This window comes from Rhagoletis zephyria, unplaced genomic scaffold, assembly GCF_001687245.7.
Source record: "Rhagoletis zephyria isolate East Lansing unplaced genomic scaffold, Rhagoletis_zephyria_1.1 Rzeph_scaffold_00328, whole genome shotgun sequence".
NCBI lineage: Eukaryota > Metazoa > Arthropoda > Insecta > Diptera > Tephritidae > Rhagoletis > Rhagoletis zephyria.
This window is the reverse complement of record NW_016157412.1, coordinates 126266-150374: the sequence shown is the minus strand read 5'-3', so window position 1 is coordinate 150374 and position 24109 is coordinate 126266. Positions and strand designations below refer to the sequence as shown.

Sequence of the window (24109 nt, the reverse complement as noted above, 5' to 3'; positions counted from 1 at the left end):
CACACAGGTGTGCCGAACGCGAAGAAAGAAAGGAGGATCGTGAACGCTTCATAAAATATTTTCATAGACGGAAAATGCGACCCTGGTTGCATCATTAATGAGCTGAAAAACTAAAACAAATAATTAAATTTGTGGATTGGAGCCTTTTGAAATGGCCTTTAGAAACGGCAATGGAATTTCGACACTATTCAAGGAATGGCGAATATTAGCTGCCTTTAGTTTGGCACATTTGCGGATTAAACCTTCAGAAAGTTACAAAAAAAAACATTTTCTATTTTTATTTATTATATATTTTTGAAATAAAAATACTCCACCTTGTACACCAAAAAAAATTCTTTAAACCATTTTCGCAGCAGTTTGTTGCTCTTATCTTCACGGTTACCGAAATCACCAACCTCAACGTAGTATTAGCCCTCTTACGCCAGCCGCCGGTTGGTGTTGAGCTTGAATGGTCAGAGGAAGTTGGAGGCTTTCTTGAAGTGGGATCCAACAGTGAATATTTCGTGCGCCAAATAATCAACGCACTGAATATCGTGTGCTTTGCGCAATTTGCGTTCGATCACAAAGTTGTCAGAGATTGAGATACGTTGATGGTTGTGCTTGGCAATTCCACGTTTGTAGATAATTCATGAACTGATTTAAGATTTGGATAACCCTATGTGATATAGGGTTCGGCAATGCGTAGCATATTAATGGTTTAATTTGATGAACAAACCATGGTTAATGTGGCGAAAACGGAAGAACAGTAAAACTTTACGCACTTTTGGTGCAACTTTGTTGATACCGCGGATACAGATCACAAAAGCCAATTTGTCTTCTGCAGGCACGTAGAATGGGCCGTGGTTCTTTGCCAGACGGCGCAACTTATTCTCACGGCGTCCTCCACGGAGATATTTTGCTTGATATTTCTCAGCATGCACCAAGTTTTCACGTTTGCGGAATGCCATCACAGCAGAGCGCTTTAGTTTACGCTTGATCAGGGTAGCACGTTTGCTGACCTGCTTCTTGCTGAGCTTCAGCTACGACTCGGGGACAGCAGGCAGCTTCCTGGAAGGTTGTGTGCCCTTTGCTTCGTGCTTCTTACCGGCCGTGGTGGCAGTCATCTTAACTTGTAACTTAGCTCGTTGAGAAGATGAAAAAAATTTCGCCAAATGTTTGGAGCCCATCTTAAATAACGCTACTCGATTTATAACATTTCTGTTAAGCATAATTTCATTTAATTAAATACTTTTTTGATACATAAGATATGCTGCAGCCAGGCACTTACTTTCCCAAATTCCATCTTGCTTATCGGCATAATTTTCCAAATGTGCCTGCGCTGCTACTTCATACTAATAACTTCATTTTCAATTTGCGCCTTCTTTGTTGCCTCAACATATCCTAAAAATACATAAAATTTACATTAAACAATAGAAATCGCAAAAATTAGCAAATAAAATACTCCTTTCATTTTGTTTTGTTGTCAAATTTCTGAGAAATGTGAATTCACCACGATGCAATACAGAAAGAGCAAGGACCAGAGATGTAATTTTAAGTAAACCTAATATTCAGTGGCAATGCACAGAGCGTTCCGAGTAGCAAAATTAATTTGTATCAAATATAACATTAAACGGTGGTTATAATACACTTTTTAATATTATTAATCAGAGTACATAGATTATATGGTATTTCTTTCAAAAATTAATGCACTATATGCATATTTTTTTAAGCTTCTTAAGTTTCTTTCATTGGTGTTGAAAAGCAACCAAGCATGTAAGAAATTGTGTGGTACCTAAAATTTCAACTCTGAAAACTTTATCCCCATAAAGGGCTTCACCACAGTTTTTTTACTGGTTATACTGAGCTAATCTGCTCGTCGAATGTGTCAAATTGCTGCCCGGCATGCGCGCTGAAGTTCATCGCGTCCTGTATTCTTTGTTGTATTCTCAGACCTTCATATGTTAACCTTGTCCTCTCCCTCCTTTCTACGTCTAATATTTTGGTGTTTTCGAAGTCTGATGCGTGTCCGCTTATCGTTAAGTGTTGGGCTAGTGCTGTTGTTGTCTTTTTGTGTTTTGCGTCAGTTTGGTGTTCGTGGATTCTGACGCCAAGTGCTCGCTTTGTCGTGCCTACGTATACTTTATTGCAGGTTTCGCCAACCTTTCCTTTGCATTTTATTTCGTTAACAACATTGTGTTGTTGTTCCTTGTTGATTTGGTCTTTTGTTTTGCTGAAAATTGTGCTTAGTGTGTGGTTTGGTTTGTGGGCAAAGGTAACACTTTCGTTTCGAATGTTTTTGTGTAATGCTTTATTATCCGTTAATCCATGAATATATGTGACTCCTGCGGATTTTTTGTTTTCATGTTTATTTACAGCTTCAATGCTCATGCCTGCTGACATTCGTCTGTTTATTGTTGTTGCTATAAGCTTATTTATGATATTATTTGGGTACAGCATTGCTGAATTGAAAACCAAGGACATATACTATCAAATACATCAACAAGTATGTAGATTATATATTTGCTATTGTAAATAAAACTGACGTGGAAGAAATGGTTAAAACTTTAAATGCACAACATAGAAAACTCCAGTTCACGACTGAAGTTGAAGAGAAACAAAAATTAGCCTTCCTAGACATGGAAATATACAATATAAACAAAGCTTGTTAACAAACTGGTATACTAAAAATGTAGCTTCCTCCAGAATGAATAATTACCACTCGAATCACCCCTGGACGCAAAAAGGACAAGAACATATTGTACAAAAATGGGTACCCTAATAATATCATAAATAAGCTTATAGCAACCACAATGAACAAACGAAAGTCAGCAGGCATGAGCATGATACAAAAAAGAAGGCAGTTCCATTGTCACTTTGTCGTCGCCATTTTAACAACCTGACATTTAAGTAGATTGTGACATTTCCTGCTACCGTATCCAATATCTAAAATCCTTCAAATTTTGTTATTAGTTTCTTGTTTATTCACAAATATTTTGTTCCTGTAATCGAAATTTGAATAAGCAAAAGTTACATACGTATTTTGTTGGGTACGACTCGGTTATTTGTACAAAAACCAAAGCCATTACTCAAATAACCGAACAGTTCCCCCTTTGGTTTTGAAAGAGGTCCAATGCTCAATAAGTTGATAATTGTGTTTCTAGTTTTCATACTAACAATAAATCACCAATTTTGTTTCACACCCCCTCTAATATTGAACAGTAAAATATATATATTTTTACCCACAGAAACAACGATATTGTCGAAACATACTAGAATTGGATAATACTCACTTCTCTGAAAGTCATGAGGCCTATGGGTCGCAAAGTAAATTCCGTTTTCAAGTTACTTGAAAGACATGGACAAAGCCAATATCGAAATGTGTAATTGTAGTGTCTCAATTATATCAGAAACAATCGTATCCGATATAGAAAACTGTAATAGTCCAGGCTAGCTACATTGTGTAATAATCAGATGAAATAATGGCACTAAAAAAAAAATGTAAAATATGTTCACTAAAATTTTATTAATATCAAAATAAAGATTTTGGCAAGTAGTTATCGAATTTAATGTAAAATTTTAACGTTTCTTAAGATATCAATTATTTTTAAAAGGTAAATATTGATACAACTATTTGATTTATACTCCCAAATTTAAGAAATAAAATCCCCTCCACCAAAAAACTTGAATTGGGTAACGACGCACAGTGTTTCGTCTATATGGAGGGAGGTAGAAAAAAGTCATGGTGACAGTTGGTAAAAAAAAAACGGTTTGACTTAGAGAGGGAATAGTAAAAGTCATAAGTACCAAATTTTACATTATTTACTCACCCCCCTTCTTCACGAACGATACATTTCCAAAAAAATACGGGAATGGGCGCGATACCGACTAAACAGTTTAGTTGCATTTGGCGCTGAACCCATTACAGAAAGTGTTTCTTTTTCAATTGTAATTAATAATCTAAATGTCGTGGAATATTCAGGTGAAGGTATTTATCATTTATTTGGTATTTTCCTATTTTCTTACCAAAAAATTAACTTTGAAATGTAGATGCTAAAGATTATTAGTAAAAAAAAGTGTGAGTACCGGACCGGTCAGGTCTTGAAATTAGACTAATATTTTAGAGAATTTTATGTAGTTTTCGAATATATAATTTGATCTTTGCGCGCGACTTTGCAAATATATGTAATTTTTGATTTTCTTAGTTTTTGCATAATTTAGCGAAAAGAATTTTTCAAACAATGAAAAAATCCCACCAGATATTGGGAAAAAAGCGAGTATTGACACCTAAGTCATTTTATTGTATAACCTTTGTTTTCTGAGAGTGGAAAGCAGGAAACAAAAATTACCCAAAATTCCATCACATTTAATGACTGGGCCCACATTTTTTGTGAGTTTTGAACGTTATAGTAATCCAATCTTCCCCATATTTTATATTTAGGTTTTTCTAATAAAACAAAGACTACAAACTAAATTTCATCGAAATCGGATGAGACTTAATGTTTCCGTGCACAAGAGTAGAGGGCGTGGCAATTATTCCATCTTTACAAAATTTCATAAATCTATATTTCTAAATAAAACTAGAGCGCATGTCAAGTTTCAGTGAAATCGGTGCAGGTGTACTATTATTTCCATCTGCTCCATATAGTCGAAACACTGTGCGCCGCTTCGAATCTTTTGCAATTGAGCAAGTGTCAAAAATCTCCCTTTTAATCAAAAAGTTGTTTATTGAAACTACTTTCTTTTTTGTATTCAATGCTCATGAAGCTGTAAATACACATGAACACAAAAAATTCGCAAGAGTCACATATATACATGGATTAACGGATAATAAAACATTACACAAAAACATTCGAAACGAAAATATAACCTTTTCCCACAGACGAAACCACACGCTAAGCACAATTTTAAGAAAAACAAATGACAAAATCAACAAGGAACAAAAACCCAATGTTGTGTACAAATTAAAATGCTAAGGAAAGGTTGGCGAAACCTACAATAAAGTGTACGTAGGCATGACAAAGCGAGCACTTGGCGTCACAATCAACGAATACCAAACTGACGCAAAACACAAAAAAAAGCACTAGCCCACCACTTAACAATTAGCGGGCACGCAGCAGACTTCGAAAACACCAAAATATTAGACGTAGAAAGGAGGGAGAGGACAAGGTTAACATTAGATGGTCTGAGAATACAACAAAGAATGCAGGACGCGATGAACTTCAAAGAAGACGTGGATAACATAAATTGCGCATACCGGGCAGCAATTGGAGACATTCGACGAGCAGAGCACAGTATACCAGTAGAAAAGGTTTTTGTTGCTGTAGCTGTTATTTTGGTTCCCATAAAGAACTTAAGGGTTGCGAGCAACTGTTTTGCCGGATTCAGGGTGCTTTGCAGTAAAATAACGTGGTGAAAAATTTTGACATCTGTTAAATGGCGAGAGAAATATTGCTATGCGGTTTATAAGTAAGCATGAGCGTAATAAAATATTTTATACTTCAATACAACTAGTTAGTGCTATTTTTACAATTCGAAGTGATCTTAAAAATATTTGTGATGAAATATGTACTTTATGAGTTATATGAAAACTATGTTATATGCAAAAATATATTCCGTTTTACTCCAAATAACTGGTGTAAAATGTTATTTATATGGATCTAATTTTAATAATAATATTTATTACCTTCATCTACATTGCTTTAAATGTATGTTTTTATGAGTAGTTGCAGTTTTCTTCAATTGTATCTAGCAGACTATACCAGTTCAAATTAAATGATTTTATAATTTCTACCCCATTATAGGTTTATATTTTGATAAAATGGGATCAATTGCTGAAGAATATATAAACTCCGATCAAATTATAGTACTGAATGCTTGAGAAACAATTATTTAAATCAAATCATCATCGGAACGAATTTTGGAACACTTCATAAAATATTTACAGAGGAAGTATGTTATTTGGTAGAGATCAAAATTAATTTAACAAAGTGTGATTGAATTTGGCATTACTCTCAGAAGAACCATCCTATAAAGTCAAATTGAAAAAAATGTGTACGAATTTTGAATCGTTTATATTTTTTGACATAATAGTACCTTAAAGAGAGCCGCACGGAGTTGTCAATAACACCTTGTTTAATACACCAATGATACAAATATTTAAAGGTAAAACCGCTTGCTCAATTCATCGGCCATCGTTTATTTTTTGAAGTTTGTCTACTTTATAAAATTGAAATTTTGAGACCAACTCAAATGCCAAATAAAAGTAAAATAAAATACAAATAGATGAAAATATTGAACTTTTATTTTATTTGTGACTGAAAATGAGAATGTATTTGGGAGATTGAAAATTTGAAAACATTTTTGTTATGTTAGCGAACTTCAAAAATGTTCAGGCTGCCTCTCAGCGGTTTTACCATCAAATTTTTGTATCATGAATACACCTTGCTAGAGATATCACGAAAAGGTTTTCATTTATTTATTTTTACTTAAAATCTTTAAAAATGTATCTTGATTTTTTTTCTGTACAATACGTATTCATTTTTTTAACGATTTTAAAAAAAGGGAGGACAGTCGGGTCTACGTAACCAGAACGACCTGAATGCGCATTGAAGTCGGCTGTATTTTTTGATTAAAATTACTTGTTATTATTGAGATACAGTTTCGCTACTATTTAGAGATTTCTCGACATACTTGTTCAAATTTCGGTTATTTATTATTTTTCTTATTAGTCATTTATAGGTTCAGGACTTACTGTGGGTGCTTTAAGATTCATTTTGTAAATATGTACATATGAAAACAATTGCGATATTTTATGTTACTTTGAATTATGAATTTTATTCGTTAAATTTTGTATGTATAATAATTTTGAGAACATTTTTTGGTTCTGTGCCTTCTGCCTTTGTCAAGCACTTTAGCTAGGTGCGAGAAATTTAGCATATGCGCGTAAAAGCGTAATACGGCTGCACTGCCGCGATTCTCCAACATCTTGTCAAAGGAGAATACATATTGGTGGCTATCGCGGAATCCATCGTGGTCCGATTTTTAATAAAATCTATAAAAAGCGATCAATTCAATAGCTACTCGAATTCAATAGCATTTTCGTAAATTTCACGAAAAATCGGACTACGATGGATACTGTTACCTTGTTTATATGACATCACCTNCAATAGCTACTCGAATTCAATAGCATTTTCGTAAATTTCACGAAAAATCGGACTACGATGGATACTGTTACCTTGTTTATATGACATCAAACGCGGTATCGAATTAACTCGTGTCAGCGTAGCTCGCTTGAAATGCACACTTTCAAAGAGAGTTAATCCCGATGAAACCCTGTCAATACATGTGTCAATTCTTGAAAATAATGAACATTGAAAATTAATAATTAAATACTCAAACAGCCTTGTAAAAATTATCTTCGCTATTAATTTTATAACAAAGCTGAGCATAAATGTAATTTCAAGAACTATTTCAATGGTTACTTTATACAGAGTTGCATGAAACAACCGTGTGGACAAGTTCCGTGTTTATATGCACTCAACACAATTCAACAACTCTTAACTCGCATTCAAAATGTGATTTATGGTAGCACGTTTAAAAGTTTAATTTCGATTAGAGAATGTCTTTATATGTAGGTGTCCATATAACATGGTTTGACTTAGAACGAATTGAAGCATCATATAAACGTGGTATGTGATAACCTTGATTAGTTCGTGCGATTATGACTTATGGATCGATTATGGACCACAGTTTGGTTGCCGATGGACAGCGCCACTGAAATGAAAATGTTTTTTTCATTATGAATAGCAATAACTAAGTTTCATAAAGTTCAAGGTGATACAAATGTAAAAAAAAAGGTTGAAAAAAGAAATAAAGTATCTCAGTAATAATTTTCCGGCAGCCACAAAAATCCAGTTGCCAATATAGCAACTCAGTTGCCAACTCTCAGTAATACCATTTCAGTCACTGGCCAACCAACTGATGTTCGGTTGTCCTCCGTAATCGACCAATAAAATCGGAATTGAATATGCATGCACGTCTGCAGAACGATAAATATTTTGTAAATGTGTGCTCTGTTCGCTAACGAATTCCAGCCATATGTGAAATATCGTGTGAAGCCTCCGCCTGACTTAACGATTGTCCAAAGCATGCCAGAAGAAGTTTCATCATATGTTTTCGGCCATCGTCTTCTACGAGTACGTTCATCGATTCCAAAAACTTTACAACCTATATGTGCCAGCAGCCCTTAGTGTTTTTTCCAATGACTATTGCACTGTTAATAACCAAATTTAGCCGCAGTTGCATTCACTCGTGATATAATAGCTGGTGTCGGCAAGCTGTGGGAATGCCCAGGAGATGGAGTTTATTCAGCTATCGAAATTATTGCACCGACGGCGGTGGGCAGTACTGCTGGTACATATTTACCGCAGCAGTGGTTGCGGCGTTTTGTTCTGCAACAATAGCCTGCAATGATGACATGTCCTATAATGTCGACGTACAAAGATATAAAATTGCAAATGACTAACCTTATTCCTGGCTGATCTGGGAGACCACCCTTGGTCATGAGCAGAACGCATTTACCAAGAGGAAAAATCGCAGGGATTGGTGTAGTTCTTGCAATCACCGTTGATGATTCTGTGCTTGTAACTAATAGTCTGAAAAGAAAGAAAATTGCCATAATCAAATGTTAAACACATCCAACCAATAAATTTAAATAATTTGTTTACCATTTCACAAACCGAATTACCAAGAAATAGAAACTCACCGCGATGCGATACAGAAATAAAAACTAACAGGGCTGCATTTTCTTGGTAAACAACACAAGCGCTCAGAGCAATCTGATCCGCAATATTATTTTCTGAAAAATAAGAGTTGAAAAGAGTTTTTAAAAATGATTATCACATTATCTAATTAGCGCACACTATTGTGTTTATTTTTAGTAGAATATAATTGTATTATCTCAGACTTTTTTTTAATGTTCGTTCATTTGGCATGCAAAAGCAACCATGCGCTCAATTTCTTGTGGGAAAATTTGGTCCCCATAAAGGACTTTCACCACGAAACAGCTGCAAAAAAAAACCTTTTCTACTGGTATACTGTGCCGATGAGCGATAACCAACATTACGCAGTGCTATTTTTATTTATATGTATTTATTTGTTAGTGATGTCAAAATAAAATAGGTCAAAATAATAGTTGTTTCAAATGTGATGTTAATGTAAGGTTTATCGTAAAGAATTTTATTGGTATATGTGTGTATGTTAACTAATTAGTTTGATATTGCAATATGTAACATTGTATATAATAGTTGTGTTTTTTATGTTTTTTATTTTTTATCTTAAATAAACTTCCTGAAGAAGGTGAAAAACAACGCCGAAACGCGTAGGACGAAAAAAGGAAACGTGTTTTTGCTTTTTAAAATCACCGGCCGGAAGAGTTCCAAAAGATAAATTGAAAACTGGCCCGAAAAATAAATAAATTGATTCGTTCGGAGATCATATACCGAAACTAATATAAAAACATAAAACACACAACATGAAGCACTTTTTCCAACATATAAGATTTAAGAATGATGATGAAACTTGCTATACAATTGAGCAGTACAACAAGAACCATAAGAAACTTGCTAAACAACAACAAAGACTAAAACGTCTGCTAAAATGCATTCCATTTCTCAGGGACATTAAACCGAAAACCGAGGAGAATCTCAACCACAAACTACAAACACAAATTGACCGCAGCTTTGAAAAGTATGGCTTCAAAATCAACGAGAATTGGTTCATAAATAAGGTCAACATATCTGTTCCAAAATAAAGCAGGTGGCTTCCCTCTATGGGAAAAAAATTCGCATTATCGGTAACGAAGAAAACGTTTTCACCCATACATTTAATTGCCGAAATTGAACGAGGTATCCAGGCACTAGACGATGAAAGAGAAAAGGACACAGCGAGAAGCAACATAGCACTGAAAATACATGGGTACAAAAACAAACTTACAAATGACCCAAAAGAGAAATATATTTTAAAAGTTTTTGAAGATACGAATCTATTTATTAAACGGCATAAGGACTCGTTAATAATCACAGATGCAGACAAAGGCAACAAGAGAGTAATGATGAGCAGAGCGGAATACAATGATAAAATGAAAAGCCTCCTTAACGATAAAGAAACCTATAAAACTATGCGAATGGACCCAAAACACAAAAATTATTAAGGAAAAATAATAACATAATTAATGACACTTACAAACAAAAAAAATATTGACATCAACCAGAAACACCAATTGACAAGCACTGCAGCTACAGCTCCCAGACTATATGGCCTTCCAAAGATACACAAAGAAAATACGCCTCTTAGACCAATTCCTTCTTCACCAAATGTACCTTGCTATAAGCTTTCCAGTTTCATCGGACAGACTCAACAACACGTAATTTCAATAGAATACAACATCACAGATTCATTTGAACTCAAGGAAAGGCTAAAATACATAAAAATCTAAGAAATTTAAATCCTTATATCTTTTTAAACATTGTCCCTATTTACCAATATTCCAATACAATTAGCAATGAATACGATTATGAAGCAATGGCCGTCCTTGCAAAATCATACAAGCCTTTCAAGAAAACAATTATTACGTTCCTTGGAATTTTGCTTACGGGACAACAACTGTTTTGTTTATGATGGTACTTATTACCAACAGGTACATGGTATGCCAATGGGAAATCCTCTATCACCGACTGTAGCAGAAATTGTTTTGGGCAAAATACTAGACGACAGCATTGCTGAATTGAAAACCGAGGACATATATATCAAATACATTAACAAGTATGTAGATTATATATTTGCTATTGTAAATAAAAATGACTTGTAAGAAATAGTTAAAACTTTAAATGCACAACATAGAAAAATCCAGTTCACGACGGAAGTTGAAGAGAAACAAAAATAAGCCTTCCTAGACATCGAAATATACAATATAAACAAAACTTTGTTAACAAACTGGTGTATAAAAGATATAGCTTCCTCCAGAATGATTAACTACCACTTGAATCACCCCTGGAAGCAAAACACGAACACTGCTATCAATTTTATAAAGAAAATCCACGCGCTGAGTGGCCAGGAGTTCAGAAATAAAAACAACGGAATATAAAGAACATATTAGTCAAAAACGGGTACCCTAATAATATCATAAACAAGCTTATGGCAACACAAAAACATTCGAAACGAAAATATAACCTTGGCCGTCAAACCAAACCACCCCTAAGTACAATTTTCAGCAAAACAAAAGACAAAATCAACAAGGAACAACCACACAATATTGGAAGGAAAGGTTGGCGAAACCTACAATAAAGTATACGTAGGCATGAAAAAGCGAGCTTGGCGTCAGAATCAACGAACACCAAACTGACTCAAAATACAAAAAGGCAACAAAAGCACTAGCCCAACACTTAACAATTAGCGGACACGCAGCAGACTTCAAAAACACCAAAATATTAGACGTAGAAAGGAGGAAGAGGACAAGATTAAGAATAGAAGGTCTGAGAATACAACAAAGAATACAGGACGCGATTTACTTCAAAGAAGACGTGGATAACATAAATTGCGCATAACGGGCAGCAATTGGACACATTCGACGAGCAGATGAGCGATAACGAACATTAAGCTGTGATATTTTTATTCATATGTGTTTATTACTGATGTCAAAATAAAATTGTTTAAAATAATAATTGTGTCAAATGTGATGTAAAAGTAAAGATGTAAGCGATATCGTGAAGAGGAAAAAAAAGAAACTTGGCGGAAGAGCTCCTAAAATAGCCAACAGAAAAAAAAAAATGTTTTTGTTAATGTTATTGTGGCTTATTTTTAATATTTATTTTTATTGAGCTTTGTACAACGATTGTTTATTGGGAAAATTGGAAAAGCAACAAATCTAAGCAGGAGAAGTTAGCGCCGATTTTGGAGATCACCACATCTCCTCATCAGACTTCTTTTTTTTCCTTTTTTCCTGCTGAAGTTTAGAAAAAAAGAACTCTGATGAGGAGATGTGGTGATCTCCGAAATAGCTGCTATAACTTCTACCGCTTAGATATTTCAGATGTTGGTATTATTTCCCATTTAAAAGTGAAATAAAGCAAATTTTGCGTTATTGCCGTATGTTAATTTTTTAATAGGTTATGTTGTTCAGCAGATATTAATATTTAAAAAAATTTAAAATTTAACTTTAACCACTGATATCTTCTTATTTTTTTACTTCAGCCAGATAATTTTGAGAGGGTTTCAATCAGCATAAAAAGTTGTATGGAGTTACGGTTTTGGTTTTTGCATAGCTAGGTTTGTTATAATCTAGATTTATGTGCACGGAATGACCTCGGACTATTTCTGATTAAATCCTGTAGTACGGGAACAGGCTTACTATCTGCTAGTTGGTTGCAGATTTGGAATATCAATGCAGTGTTCTTTCTTAGTTTGTCTTGTTTCAGTACCAATAATCAGCCAATTCCAAAATAAAGCCGTTGCAGACTTATAGACTCTTTTGGGACTTACCACATTTCCCCTTTATGATTTCGTTCTTTTAATGTGGACTTAACACATTTTCTATCAGCCTGTTTTTCATCATTTTTTTATTGTTAAAAAATTTGGTTGTTTATTTTAAATATCGTTTTATAATGAATAATAACCTATTTTTTTATTTTAAATAATGATTTAATAACCTATTGTTGTTTATTTTAAATATTGTTTTAAAATGAATAATAATCTAAACCCAATACAGTCTTATTTCTTTGTTGTTAACAAAAACACCTATTTTAAGTCGTAAAGTTATACCTTTTATAAAGGAAAATAAAATATAAAAAAAATAAATAAAAAATAAAAAAAGAAGTATAAGTTTGGGCGCAAGTATCAAATATTGTCGTTTCAACGTTCTCTAAACTACCTTTGCATGATAAGTAGGGGTGTTTTTCCCCCGATTTTATACGTTTTCGATAATGTGCTGAGTTAGAACTAATGATATAATTGAACCAATTTTGGGTAAAAATCGATAAAGCGGTTACCGAGATACACCTATGTATTCATAAAGTGGGCAGTGCCATGCCCAATTCCCAAGAGTCTATAGTAGTCTTATTTATTGTTAAGAGATTGTTGTTACTATTAACTTGGAGTAAATTAGTTGCCTCAGTTATTGAAATATAGGAGTTTTCGTATTTATGAAATTTGCCATTATAAGGGAAGCGGGTGTAATTTTAGTCCGATTTGAATAATTTTCAACGAATTATTTTTCCGTACCACTTTTATTAAGTGCACCGAGTTTGGTTGAAATTGATAGATCCGTTACCGAGATACACCATTGTGGTTTATAATAATATAATTTTCTGTTAAGCGGTAATTGCAATCATCGATTTTAAATAAATTTGCTTCAATAGCAGTGCTGACGCTGTCACTTCAATTGAAGTTTTTCACTTCACTTTGGAAGCCTTCACTTCCTCACTTCATTTTACTTCGTTTTACTTCACTTTCCACATATTAGATTCATCTTCAAAATTAATAAAAATAGCTTTGAAATAAATGAATGGTAAAGTATTATAATAATTTAGTACATATTTGACGAAAATAACAATTTTATTTTAGTTTTCATACATCTTCAATTTTACAGCAAAAAGGAAACATATAAGTGAATCTGATGATTCCGTTGGTGCTGTGTATCTGGTGATGACATTGCTGATGTGAATCGATTAATTATATTTTAGTGTTAATTTCATCAGAACTGTAATTTTAGGTTTTCTTTCCTCAGCGTTTGAAACATTGTGATTTTAAAGATATTCCAGCACTTTCACTTTTAGTGTGTTTTCACTTCGATCGAAAATTAGCAAATGGCAGCATCTCCCAAATACCACACTTGGTCACAGTCAGGGGTGGGGGGCTTAGGTTTTTATCATGTAGTCAGTATCCACTAGGAAAATCTAGCGTTTTTTTCGAGCTACATTCAAATATGGCGCGCAGTGTTTGGCGCTTCTTAAACTCGCTGATGGCAACACTTAGGAACATATGCCGAGACGTCAGCTGATTTAAAACTGATAGTTTGAATTGCTGACTACAAAATAGCAAAATAGACACTTTTCTGTTTTTTTTTTTTAAAGCAAGCAGCTCTTGGTCCTTCTATTATATTATTAAATATCATTAAATGTCGTTGTACGATCGGCTGTCCAATGCGTTTATTAAATTTCTCAAGGATTCCTTTTCAATGCAGACAATACAGAAAAAGACGATTGAATTTTGGGTGTCTTTGAGAGATTAGTACAAAAACAACCCAAAGGAGCTGGAGCGTCTCACACAATTAAAAATCGAAGAACATTGTCAAATTGCGACTAAGAAAAATGCTCGTCCCCTCAATTTCTTCGTAAAGGTGAATATTCTCAGCGTATTTCTTTAAATGCTTTAAATGATTTATATTGTTTGAATTTTTGAACATTGGTGATGTGCGTCTCTTTTTTGTATTTGGTGAATGTAGCTACCTGCACGAAAAGCTTCAGCCACTCAAGGTGATCTCAAAGTGCTTCCCAACACCGAAGATTTTAATAACAACACTACAGAAGAGTCTGTTTCTACTTATACTACTACTATACTACTATATATAATCAAACACTTTCTGCTCTGCCAATGTCGATGTATTTTTTTCTTCAACTTTCGTAGCTTAAATTTGGATTTTTTAATTTTATGGGTAGTCGTACAATACTGGTTACATTCTTTTTCTAGCCTGAATTCAATGAATTTTCCGTCCACTCTTCTGTTTCAATACGTTCTTCATCTGTATCTACAAAAGCTCTGACACCAAAACAGGATGCTTTGAAATCTGAAATTTCAGTACTTGAAGCCGAACTAAATGTTAGAAAGCGAGATGCGGGACGTGGAAAAGACGGGATTGAGAAGGAAATGAAAAAATTAAGGCATGATACTGATGTGAAGAAAAAAGTGTTAAAAAACAAAGTAGTACGAGCAGAAAATATGCGAAAATTTAGGGAAAAACCAAAAAACTGAAGTTGTGAGCCTGAAATCCGCTCATCCCAACGTGCAATCTTCGTCTATACGTACTCAGCCAGGACGCCCTTCACTTGCAGAAAATCAGTCAGGCCTTCATCAAGCAATTTGTGGCATAGCAACACATGGAAGCTCAGCTGCTGATCGACGTCGATCACAAGTATTGAGAACTTGTACGACTCTCGATGAATTACATGCACGGCTTGTTGAAGATGCATTTTTTATTTCGCGAACATCCGCATACCGTAGGCAGATTCCAAAGTTTGCTGGATCTTTAGAGGGCAAGCGCCATGTTACAACTGTACCTGTGAGGCTGTGTCGAGCAAAAACAGATAGACACCGAGATCATGTCGATCAATTTTTCTGCAAGTCTACTGCCAACGGTCTCGAGGAACTTGCATCTATACTTGGGCCTGACCAGGTAGTTTTTATCTCTCAAGATGATAAAGCAAAGGTACCGAATGGAAAAACAGCTGCAAAAGTACAGGCACATGTTTTAATGCATATGAATTATAAAGTTCGCCTCGATGACCATGACTTTACTGTTGGATTACGCCATCAACTGACTCCATATGCTGGTATCATAATCAAAGAGAACTGCATAGGCAGAAAAGAAGCGGTTACATATTCTGGTCTAGCGTATATCGTAATCCGCAGTGGAAAGCAGAGCAAAGCAACAACTCACGACAAAGACATTATCAAACTTCTCACATTAGATGATTTTAAAAATCTGGCCTTAGGAAAGGATAGGGAAATCAAGGCGGTAATGATTTTGTCAGTGGATGGAGGACCCGATGAAAATCCACGCTATAAAAAGGGTGCGATTTAGGCGGGCTGTTTGTGTTTACGAATGCACCCGGTCGATCGGCTTACAACCGAGTGAAGCGAAGGATGGCACCATTGAGCCGTGAGCTCGCCACGGTAGTACTTCCTAATGAACACTACGTGTCCCATCTCGATTCTCATTGAGCAAGAATTGAAAAACTTTCAGCATGCATAGATATTTTAATAGAGTGGCATACAGTATTCTCTATTACCAAAATATTAAAACCTAAATTTTAATTTATGTTGTTTTTAGGCGAAATATTAGCTGAGATTTGGTCCCAGATAGTTATTGACGGCCACAACGTGATAGCAGTATATGTGCCTCCTGGATAATTCCTTCCGGAACCTACACAAGTTTCTGACATCTGGTATGGGAATCACGTTCGTTAAAGTCAATATTGTTTTCAAATAATTAAGTGTGCCGATGATTCCTGCTGTGCTCCTTGCCGAAGTTCACTAAATACTATTCTGTACCAAGGCTTTTTGCCGGCACCTTTTCCGATGTCACAAACCCCGTTCGATGTACTAAACCGAGATGAAGTCAGATCGGAAATTTTTCCATCATTGCTTGCGCGGCAATGTATAACACTACGCCCGGATCTCTCACAGGGTAGAGAAATACCCTACGATACATACCGCCCATCTATTAAAACCGAGATCACCGGAAGAACATCCTCAATTTGTGGACTTTATTTTGCCTCAGAAATTTCTTTACGCAACCATCGAAAAAACGTGCCCCTCTGCGTGTTCTCTCCAGGAGACCACAGTAGGTAGGCCTTGTGTGTCGTGAAGGAATGCGTGGAGTGGATAGACGTCGAGGCTGTCAATGAAGAGATAATAATCACGTCTGAGGAAACTTCCGATGTTATCGCCCCCGTGATCTACGATATATCCGAGTGAATNGGCTGTCAATGAAGAGATAATAATCACGTCTGAGGAAACTCCCGATGTTATCGCCCCCGTGATCTACGATATATCCGAGTGAACTGATGCTGGGAACGTGTTTGTTGGAGATGATTGAGATGGAAAATAAAGGTTAATAAAAATAACAAGACCTCTGTTTTGACATCTGTTTTATCTTGATAATATTTTTTCCACTTGTAATTATAGGTATGCAAGTACTCTTGCCGTCACGCAGCAAGCGCCGTGTTAATAAAGACAAATATAAGCCAAATACATTTTTTTTACCTTTCTGTTAGTAAGAAATGATTCTAGCCATATTTATATGGGGTCTTGGAATATATGTATATATCGAAGTTCAAGTGTCCTATTTTCTTGTATATTTTTAATTCAATCGCTGCATCGAAAATACCAATTTTTATATACGATGCATCGATGTAATATTTCGTTGCATCAGATCGAAAAAACGTCGATGTATTATATTTACTTGCATCCCTAACAGGCTAACCTAATATTCACGCACGCCGCCAATTTATTTTCAAAAATTTCTCATGCACTCTAATAATAACTCAATTTCCAATTTTTGTTCTGCGTGACATTTTGATTTGACGTTTCGCTCAATGAAATCAAATGCAAACGCATGCAAGCCAATTTCGGGTGACGCAAAAAAACAAATTCGACGGCATGCGTACCAAAACGCAAGCCGCGAATATTAGGTTAGCCTGTAAGGCAAATATGGTACCACACGCAATGATGCCAAATTTAGCCACAAAGAAGAAAGTTGCAGAGCAGCTTTTTTGCAAATAAAGACGAAATTCGATTTTTTTAGAAAAATTCGTATTCATCCGAAGATTAAAGTTCGAATCTCGAAGCTTCGAATATCGTATTTACCCATCCCTACGCGTGGTCACCGAGGGGGGAGGTGGGGTTAAAAATTGCAAAAAGTGGGTCCCGTAGTATCGGTACGTTCCCATAGCTGATCATTACATCTATTTCAGTGCTCTTAACATGCAGTTGTACATTAACTATTTTTTTTATTCCGAATTTATTTTAAGAATAACAAATGATGCACGTGAAGATGAAATGGAGGAAAATATGGGTCAAGTAAACACAATGATCGGTAATCTTCGAAATATGGCTTTGGATATGGGATCCGAGTTAGAAAACCAAAACAGGCAAATTGACCGAATAAATCGAAAGGTATGTATGTTATATTTGCTGACAAACTTAGTAAATACATGCACATAAAAATTATATGGAATCATTATTATTTATTAACAGCGGGTACTCTAATACTTATTTCCAAACATTTACTAGCGGAATTCGGGTAAAACTAAACATTTAAAGGAGTTAATGAAAAGTGATTGAAATTTTAGCAACAACGCAATGTAAACCAACGTACAGATGCTTGAAATACATTGAAAAGGACGCGCTGCGTACCACAGCTGTCGAACTATTTTAACGCAAGAGACGTAGAAAATTATTTTGGCGCCGACAGGATACACCGCGACTGTGGTTGTAGCCATGTTAGATCTATTTCTATTTTTCGAGCGACATATAAGGTTGCTCCTCTTCATTTAAGCATGTTGTCGCTGTCCTGTTAAAAAATGCATGTAGCTATTAGGGATGGGTAGGGGGGGTGGTTGAAATTCGATTTTTTGTTATTTCGAACATTGCCCAACCATTCGATTATTCGATACGAAATTTTATGGTGCAAATTTGATTTAATTCGAACTTTTTCGAATTTAAAAAAAGAAATTTGCTGAAAATTTAAAAGTTTGTTTGTGAGGATGATAAAGCAAATCGAAAAAGAGATTCAGTTGAACTTGATTAACTATCCAAATTGTTTTTCTTAGCTTTACAACCAAAAATAAATACAAATAAGTATTTTGTTTTCAAATTAATATCTCAAACAAGATTTCGAAAATGAATCCAAAAATTTAGCAAATTTAGTATATTGAAACTAATTTTTTGGGACGTATAACGTGATTTTATTTAGTTTTTATTTTTTGCTTTGCAAAAACAAAAGAAATTTCTACATATTTATGTAATCATAGGCATGTATGTGTGTACTTATACAACGAGTAAAAAGTCTTACATTTAATGACAACGTATAATTTGGCTTTTTAAAGCGAGATCTTTAAGTAAACAAGGAATAAAATTGATAATAGGACATGAAGAGTTCTATTGAGCCACATTTTTGGTTTGTCCATAGCTAAACTGCCGAATTACGCCAAAAATATCACTTCACATTTAACATCAGTGATGAAAGACGGAATGTCAATCACCTGACACCAAAATTTTACGACATTTTGACATGCACTGCGATATCTACATTTGGTCATTTCCTATGATGTGTTTCACAACAAGAGAACAGCTGTTAGTTAAGGCAGTTTTTAATGTCAGTAATTTCGGCATAATGAAAACCAAGCGTTAGATAAAGTATTAAGATCATAAAGCATCTGAAATATTATTTATTTTTTATGAACTTACTTGTGTAGCTTTGATGTGCAACTACTTAAATACATAAATACATTTCACTGCGAGATAATACTAAAACATTTATGGTGACGTGCAATAATGGAAATGGAATTAATGCCACTGATATTAATACACAATTGAAAAATGAACTAATGTCAATGACTTTAATATACAGGCCATTATTCCATGACATAAACACACTTTTATTTTGTGAATTTAAGTCTAAATAACAAAATTTATTTTTATAACATTACATATTTCACTTTTAGAGGTTGAATCAATACAAAAGTGACTTAATGTCAATTGACATTATTTCACTTTTGGCCTGTGTATTATTGTCATTGACATTATTGCACGTCACCACATGTATCGAAGTTCAAGTGTTCTATTTTATGGTATATTTTTAATTCAATTGCATCGAAAATATCGATTTTTATATACGAAGATTAAAATTCGAATCTCGAAGCTACGAATATCGAATTTACCCTAGTCGCCATCGCCATGGGCGTAGCGAGAACGAAATTTACGGGGGAAGGTTGGGGTAGGTCTCCGATACCAAAAAAATAAAAATATTTCAAAACCATGGTGGAATAATAACAAGGTGTTGTCAGTAGCGATGTGTTTGTTGTAACTTTGTCAAGATCGGCATGCTTATTTTCAGTGCTGCTGATCTTAATGTTTATATTACTATTCGTTGGGAAATAGTATCTAAAATACTCCATTTTAGTATTTCGTTTTATAGCGATTTTTAAAGAACTTGGTGTTTTCAGAACGATATTAATATTTAAAATTGCTGGATTTGTATAATTTTTATCCTCAATATATAAAATATAAAAGATATCGTGGCTATCAATTGAAAAATACGTACACAAAAATCGTATGGAAAGGCGACATTTTTATAATAAATATATTTTGCTGCATTGTCATAATATCGAGCCAAATGGACTACTGATACACTAGAATAGAGCGGCAGCATGGTTAAATTACGATTTCGCTTATATTATCGATATTTATTTGTTTTAATCTATTTAAAAAATCATTTACAGTCTTATAGGAAATTGCTTTATTTTACGGCCTTTACTTTTTCATAACTTACAATATATCGAGCCCTAACCGCGAAAATAACGTAAGCAACATTTTTTTCAAAATTTTCTTTTTGATGCAGAAATATTCCTAGAGCATCTAGATGCATTTCTGCATCAAAAAGAAAGTTTTGAAAAAAATGTCGCTTACGTTATTTTGGCGGTTATGGCTCGATATGTCCAAGCTGTGTGGAGCTGACGATGCAAACATGTATTCAGGCTTATAAGCCTGTAACTATACATTTTCCTACATTTAATTTGAAATATTATGCACAAACGGATTAAAAGTAATAAATAATTAGTACCTTTTCTACTAATTTAAAATGCGTGACCGGAATAGACCTGCCGAAAAAGTGAGGTTAGGTTACTGACAACACCTTGTTATTATTACACCATGTTTCAAAACCAATAATTATTGCTAAATATTTTTTTATTATAGCTTAAAATTCTTGTAACCAATAATAGAGGTATGTTGTACATTAAGAGTGCCCTTATTTGTACAAATCAAAATTTCATCGGGCGCTTCCCGGATATTTGTTTCTTTTCGTCTGAAATACTTACAGTAAAAATTTGGGGTCAATAGGATAACGCTTGATAGAAGCGAAAATAACGTAAAAAAGAAATATGGTTTTTGCTTCAAAAATTAAGTTATTTTATTATTGATATCGATGTAGCAATATTATTGAATTTACAGCATTTCATAAAATTTGTTAAAAACGTATGCTGTATTAAATAACACTCTTTGTAGGTATAAACTATGAATTTATTTTACTTCTCCAAGAACACATGAACAAATTATTTATTTTTTTAAACAAACCAGCTTATTCTAGAACCCGAATTTTCGTAATTCATAATTCGTAGCTACGCTACGAAAAACGAAAAATCCACATGCTGCAACCCTTGCGGAAACATGTGCAGCATTGCCAGCTATCAGTTGTTTTTCGAAGATAGCTGAATGAAGGAAAACAAAGTGGAAAGGAATTAAAAAAACACTCATCATGTGCTTGTTTATGGTAAAATTGGTTAATTTTACATATTTCGAGGAAAATTATGGATTCTGGTGTATTTGCAATTATAGCAGCAGAGTAAGCGGGCGCTATGGCAATGGATTCACAAAGATATGCGGAGCTGTCGGGCATAGTAACCATGGGCGCATCCATGTCAGCTTCTGGTTGAATTGTTGAACCACAAGCCAGAACTCCTCCTATGCCTGAAGCTCTGGTTCCAATCCAGTTAATGCAATAACAGCTTCTTTCAAGCCATTGAAAACATGCACTTTGTTAGGTCCACCACCTGTTGCGCTTGCTTCTGCCTTCGGCCGCGCTTAGGGATTATACCCCTTACTAAGTATAATTCTCCTTTCTGAGTTGCGGAGAAGAGGGGCTTCCGCATGTCAAAAGTATACAACATTTCTTGTGCATATATTTTTGCGCAGAACCCACGTCGAAATTTGCAAAAAAGGTCATAGTGCAAACCGAGTTTATTAATAAGCTAGTGGTAGGAAATTTGAAACATTTATCTTAAATAAGATGTGAATCCTTTGATTACATGTGTATGTTAAAGTTTTTGGATTCGGGTTATGCGTTTGGACACAACAACCGAAAATCGTTGTACATTAACTAAACCGGACCCAAGTTTCTTGATAAGGGGCAACAAATATTCTTTTTTGCTCGTTTATACAGCGCAGTGGATAAAAATATACGTATATGCGAAAGGCAAATTTATCTGTTTAAATGAACACCACCAATATTTCTTGCAAACACACATCGATTTACATCTTTTATTTCGCCTCCGACAAAGAATTGTTTTCGTACACAATTACGCAAAAAAGCTTACTCGTTCGTTTTTAGGCATACCATTGGTACGAATTTCGAAAATTCGAAAATACCATTCGGATTGCAGCATACTATTTCTACGATTCGTAGTAAAATCCGAATACAAAAGAGTTGCAGAATAGGGGTGTAAATCTGATTTCTTGTATGAAGAGTATCTCTTTCGATAGACTTTAACAATCTGAAACGGCAATTGCTTTTCTTCTTTAGCTCGTCAATATTTTATTTAAATCTTTGATAAATTTTACACCTCGCTCGGCAGTACCAATTACAACAAATAAATTCTGACAGTGGGTCAAACCTTAATATTCGATAGTCATTTCCCAAGTCGATGGGTCATCTTGCAAAAACGCCGACGATAAAGCAAACATTCTGCGGGATTTATGACTGGAGCAAATGATAACATCTTCGATTCCACTTTTAGACGAGCGATGGTTAAGTTTCGGCCAAGTCTTCGTAAAACGTTCAAAAATTTTAACATCAGGTACATTGTTTGAATTTAGTTTCAATTCAAAACCAGCACGGAAAATAATTCCATATATGTGGTGACGACAAGGAAACCTCATTATTTCGCGACCAATTTTTTTTCAACAAAAAAGCAGCTCCCGTTTTAGTGCCTGTATTACTCGCAGTTGTATCAAAGGACATACCTTAAACTTGATTCACAAGATTCCGCTCCACCAATTTTTCATAAACAATATTACCAATATTTTCACCAGTTGACCGGGCTATATTTGGTGCGCTGAGGAATTTGGTTGTGCCATTGTAACTCACAAGAATTGCGATACGATCAACTTTATTTATTCCAGTAAGATCTGGAAAAATCTTCCAAGCGATCCAATAGTGTTTAACTGTAAATAAAGTAAATTTCGGATGACAAAAATGTAAATAAACCTGAAAATTTCCTTTGGTTCTTTCACTCGATATTCTGCACGGTGACCCAATGCATCGGCGGTTGCGATAAGTATATGCCCGGCCATTTCATCACTTACTTTAGCATTGTCACTTGCTGCAGATAACCGTGGCGTCATAACATATCTTCGAACCCGTTTTGTAGGTGGTTTCGAAAACTCTGAAAGCTTGTTCAAAACATGGTACATCAACATATGGCTCTTGGATAGTTTTTCTCTTGGCGTCATGAAATGAAGTCTCGTCGTCGTCGTCGTCACATTATTCTCCCATGTCATGATTTGATTGCAAGCTGTAATTTGTTACAAAAATGGTGTTAATGAATTCCTCGTTACACTTCTTCTTCTTCTTTATTGGCGCTGTAACCACCTAAGCCATTTTGGCCGAGTCCAAAACAGCACGCCAGTCATTTCTCCTCTGTGCTTACTGACGCCAATTGGAAATGCCAAGTGAAGCCAAGTCCTTCTCCACCTGGTCTTTCCAACGCAGAGAAGGGTTTCCTCTTCCTCTGTTACCAGCATCGCGGCCCGCGTTGAATATTTTCAGAGCAGGAGCGTTTCTGTCCATTCGAACGACATGGCCAAGCCAGAGGAGACGCTGAATTTTAATTCGCTGCACTATGTCTATATCGTTGTAAAGCNTTCTTTTTGCTTCCCTATCCAATCCCGAGAAGGTAGAACAGACGTAGCCCTTGTTTTTACCGATAATATTAACGTCGTCGGCATACGCCAGGAATTGTACGCTCTTGTAAAGTATTGAGCCTGAGCGGTGCAGTTCTGCGGCTCTTATTATCTTGTCCAACATCAGATTAAAGAAATCACACGAAAGGGAGTCCCCTTGTCTAAAACCTCGTTTGGCATCAAACGGCTCGGAGAGCTCCTTCCCTATTCTGACGGAGCTGGCGGTATTGCTCAACGTCATTTTACACAGCCGTATTAGTTTCGCGGGGATACCAAATCCAGACATCGCGGCATAAAGGCAACTTCTCTTCGTGCTGTAGAAAGCGGCTTTAAAATCAACAAATAGATGGAGTGTGTCGATCCTATTCTCGCGGGTCTTTTCCAAGATTTGGCGTAT

The 24109-nt window shown here is 35.1% G+C and overlaps 1 protein-coding gene across 1 annotated transcript in view; it reads left to right on the top strand.

Moving 5' to 3' along the window:
- Snap25 (Synaptosomal-associated protein 25kDa) overlaps window positions 1–24109 on the top strand; it is a 178111-nt gene that overhangs the window by 111915 nt on the left and 42087 nt on the right. Inside the window, exon 4 of the mRNA XM_017610655.1 lies at window positions 17784–17928. Within this exon, the coding sequence (XP_017466144.1) occupies window positions 17784–17928 (145 nt within the window). The remainder of the gene's footprint in view (window positions 1–17783; window positions 17929–24109) is intronic.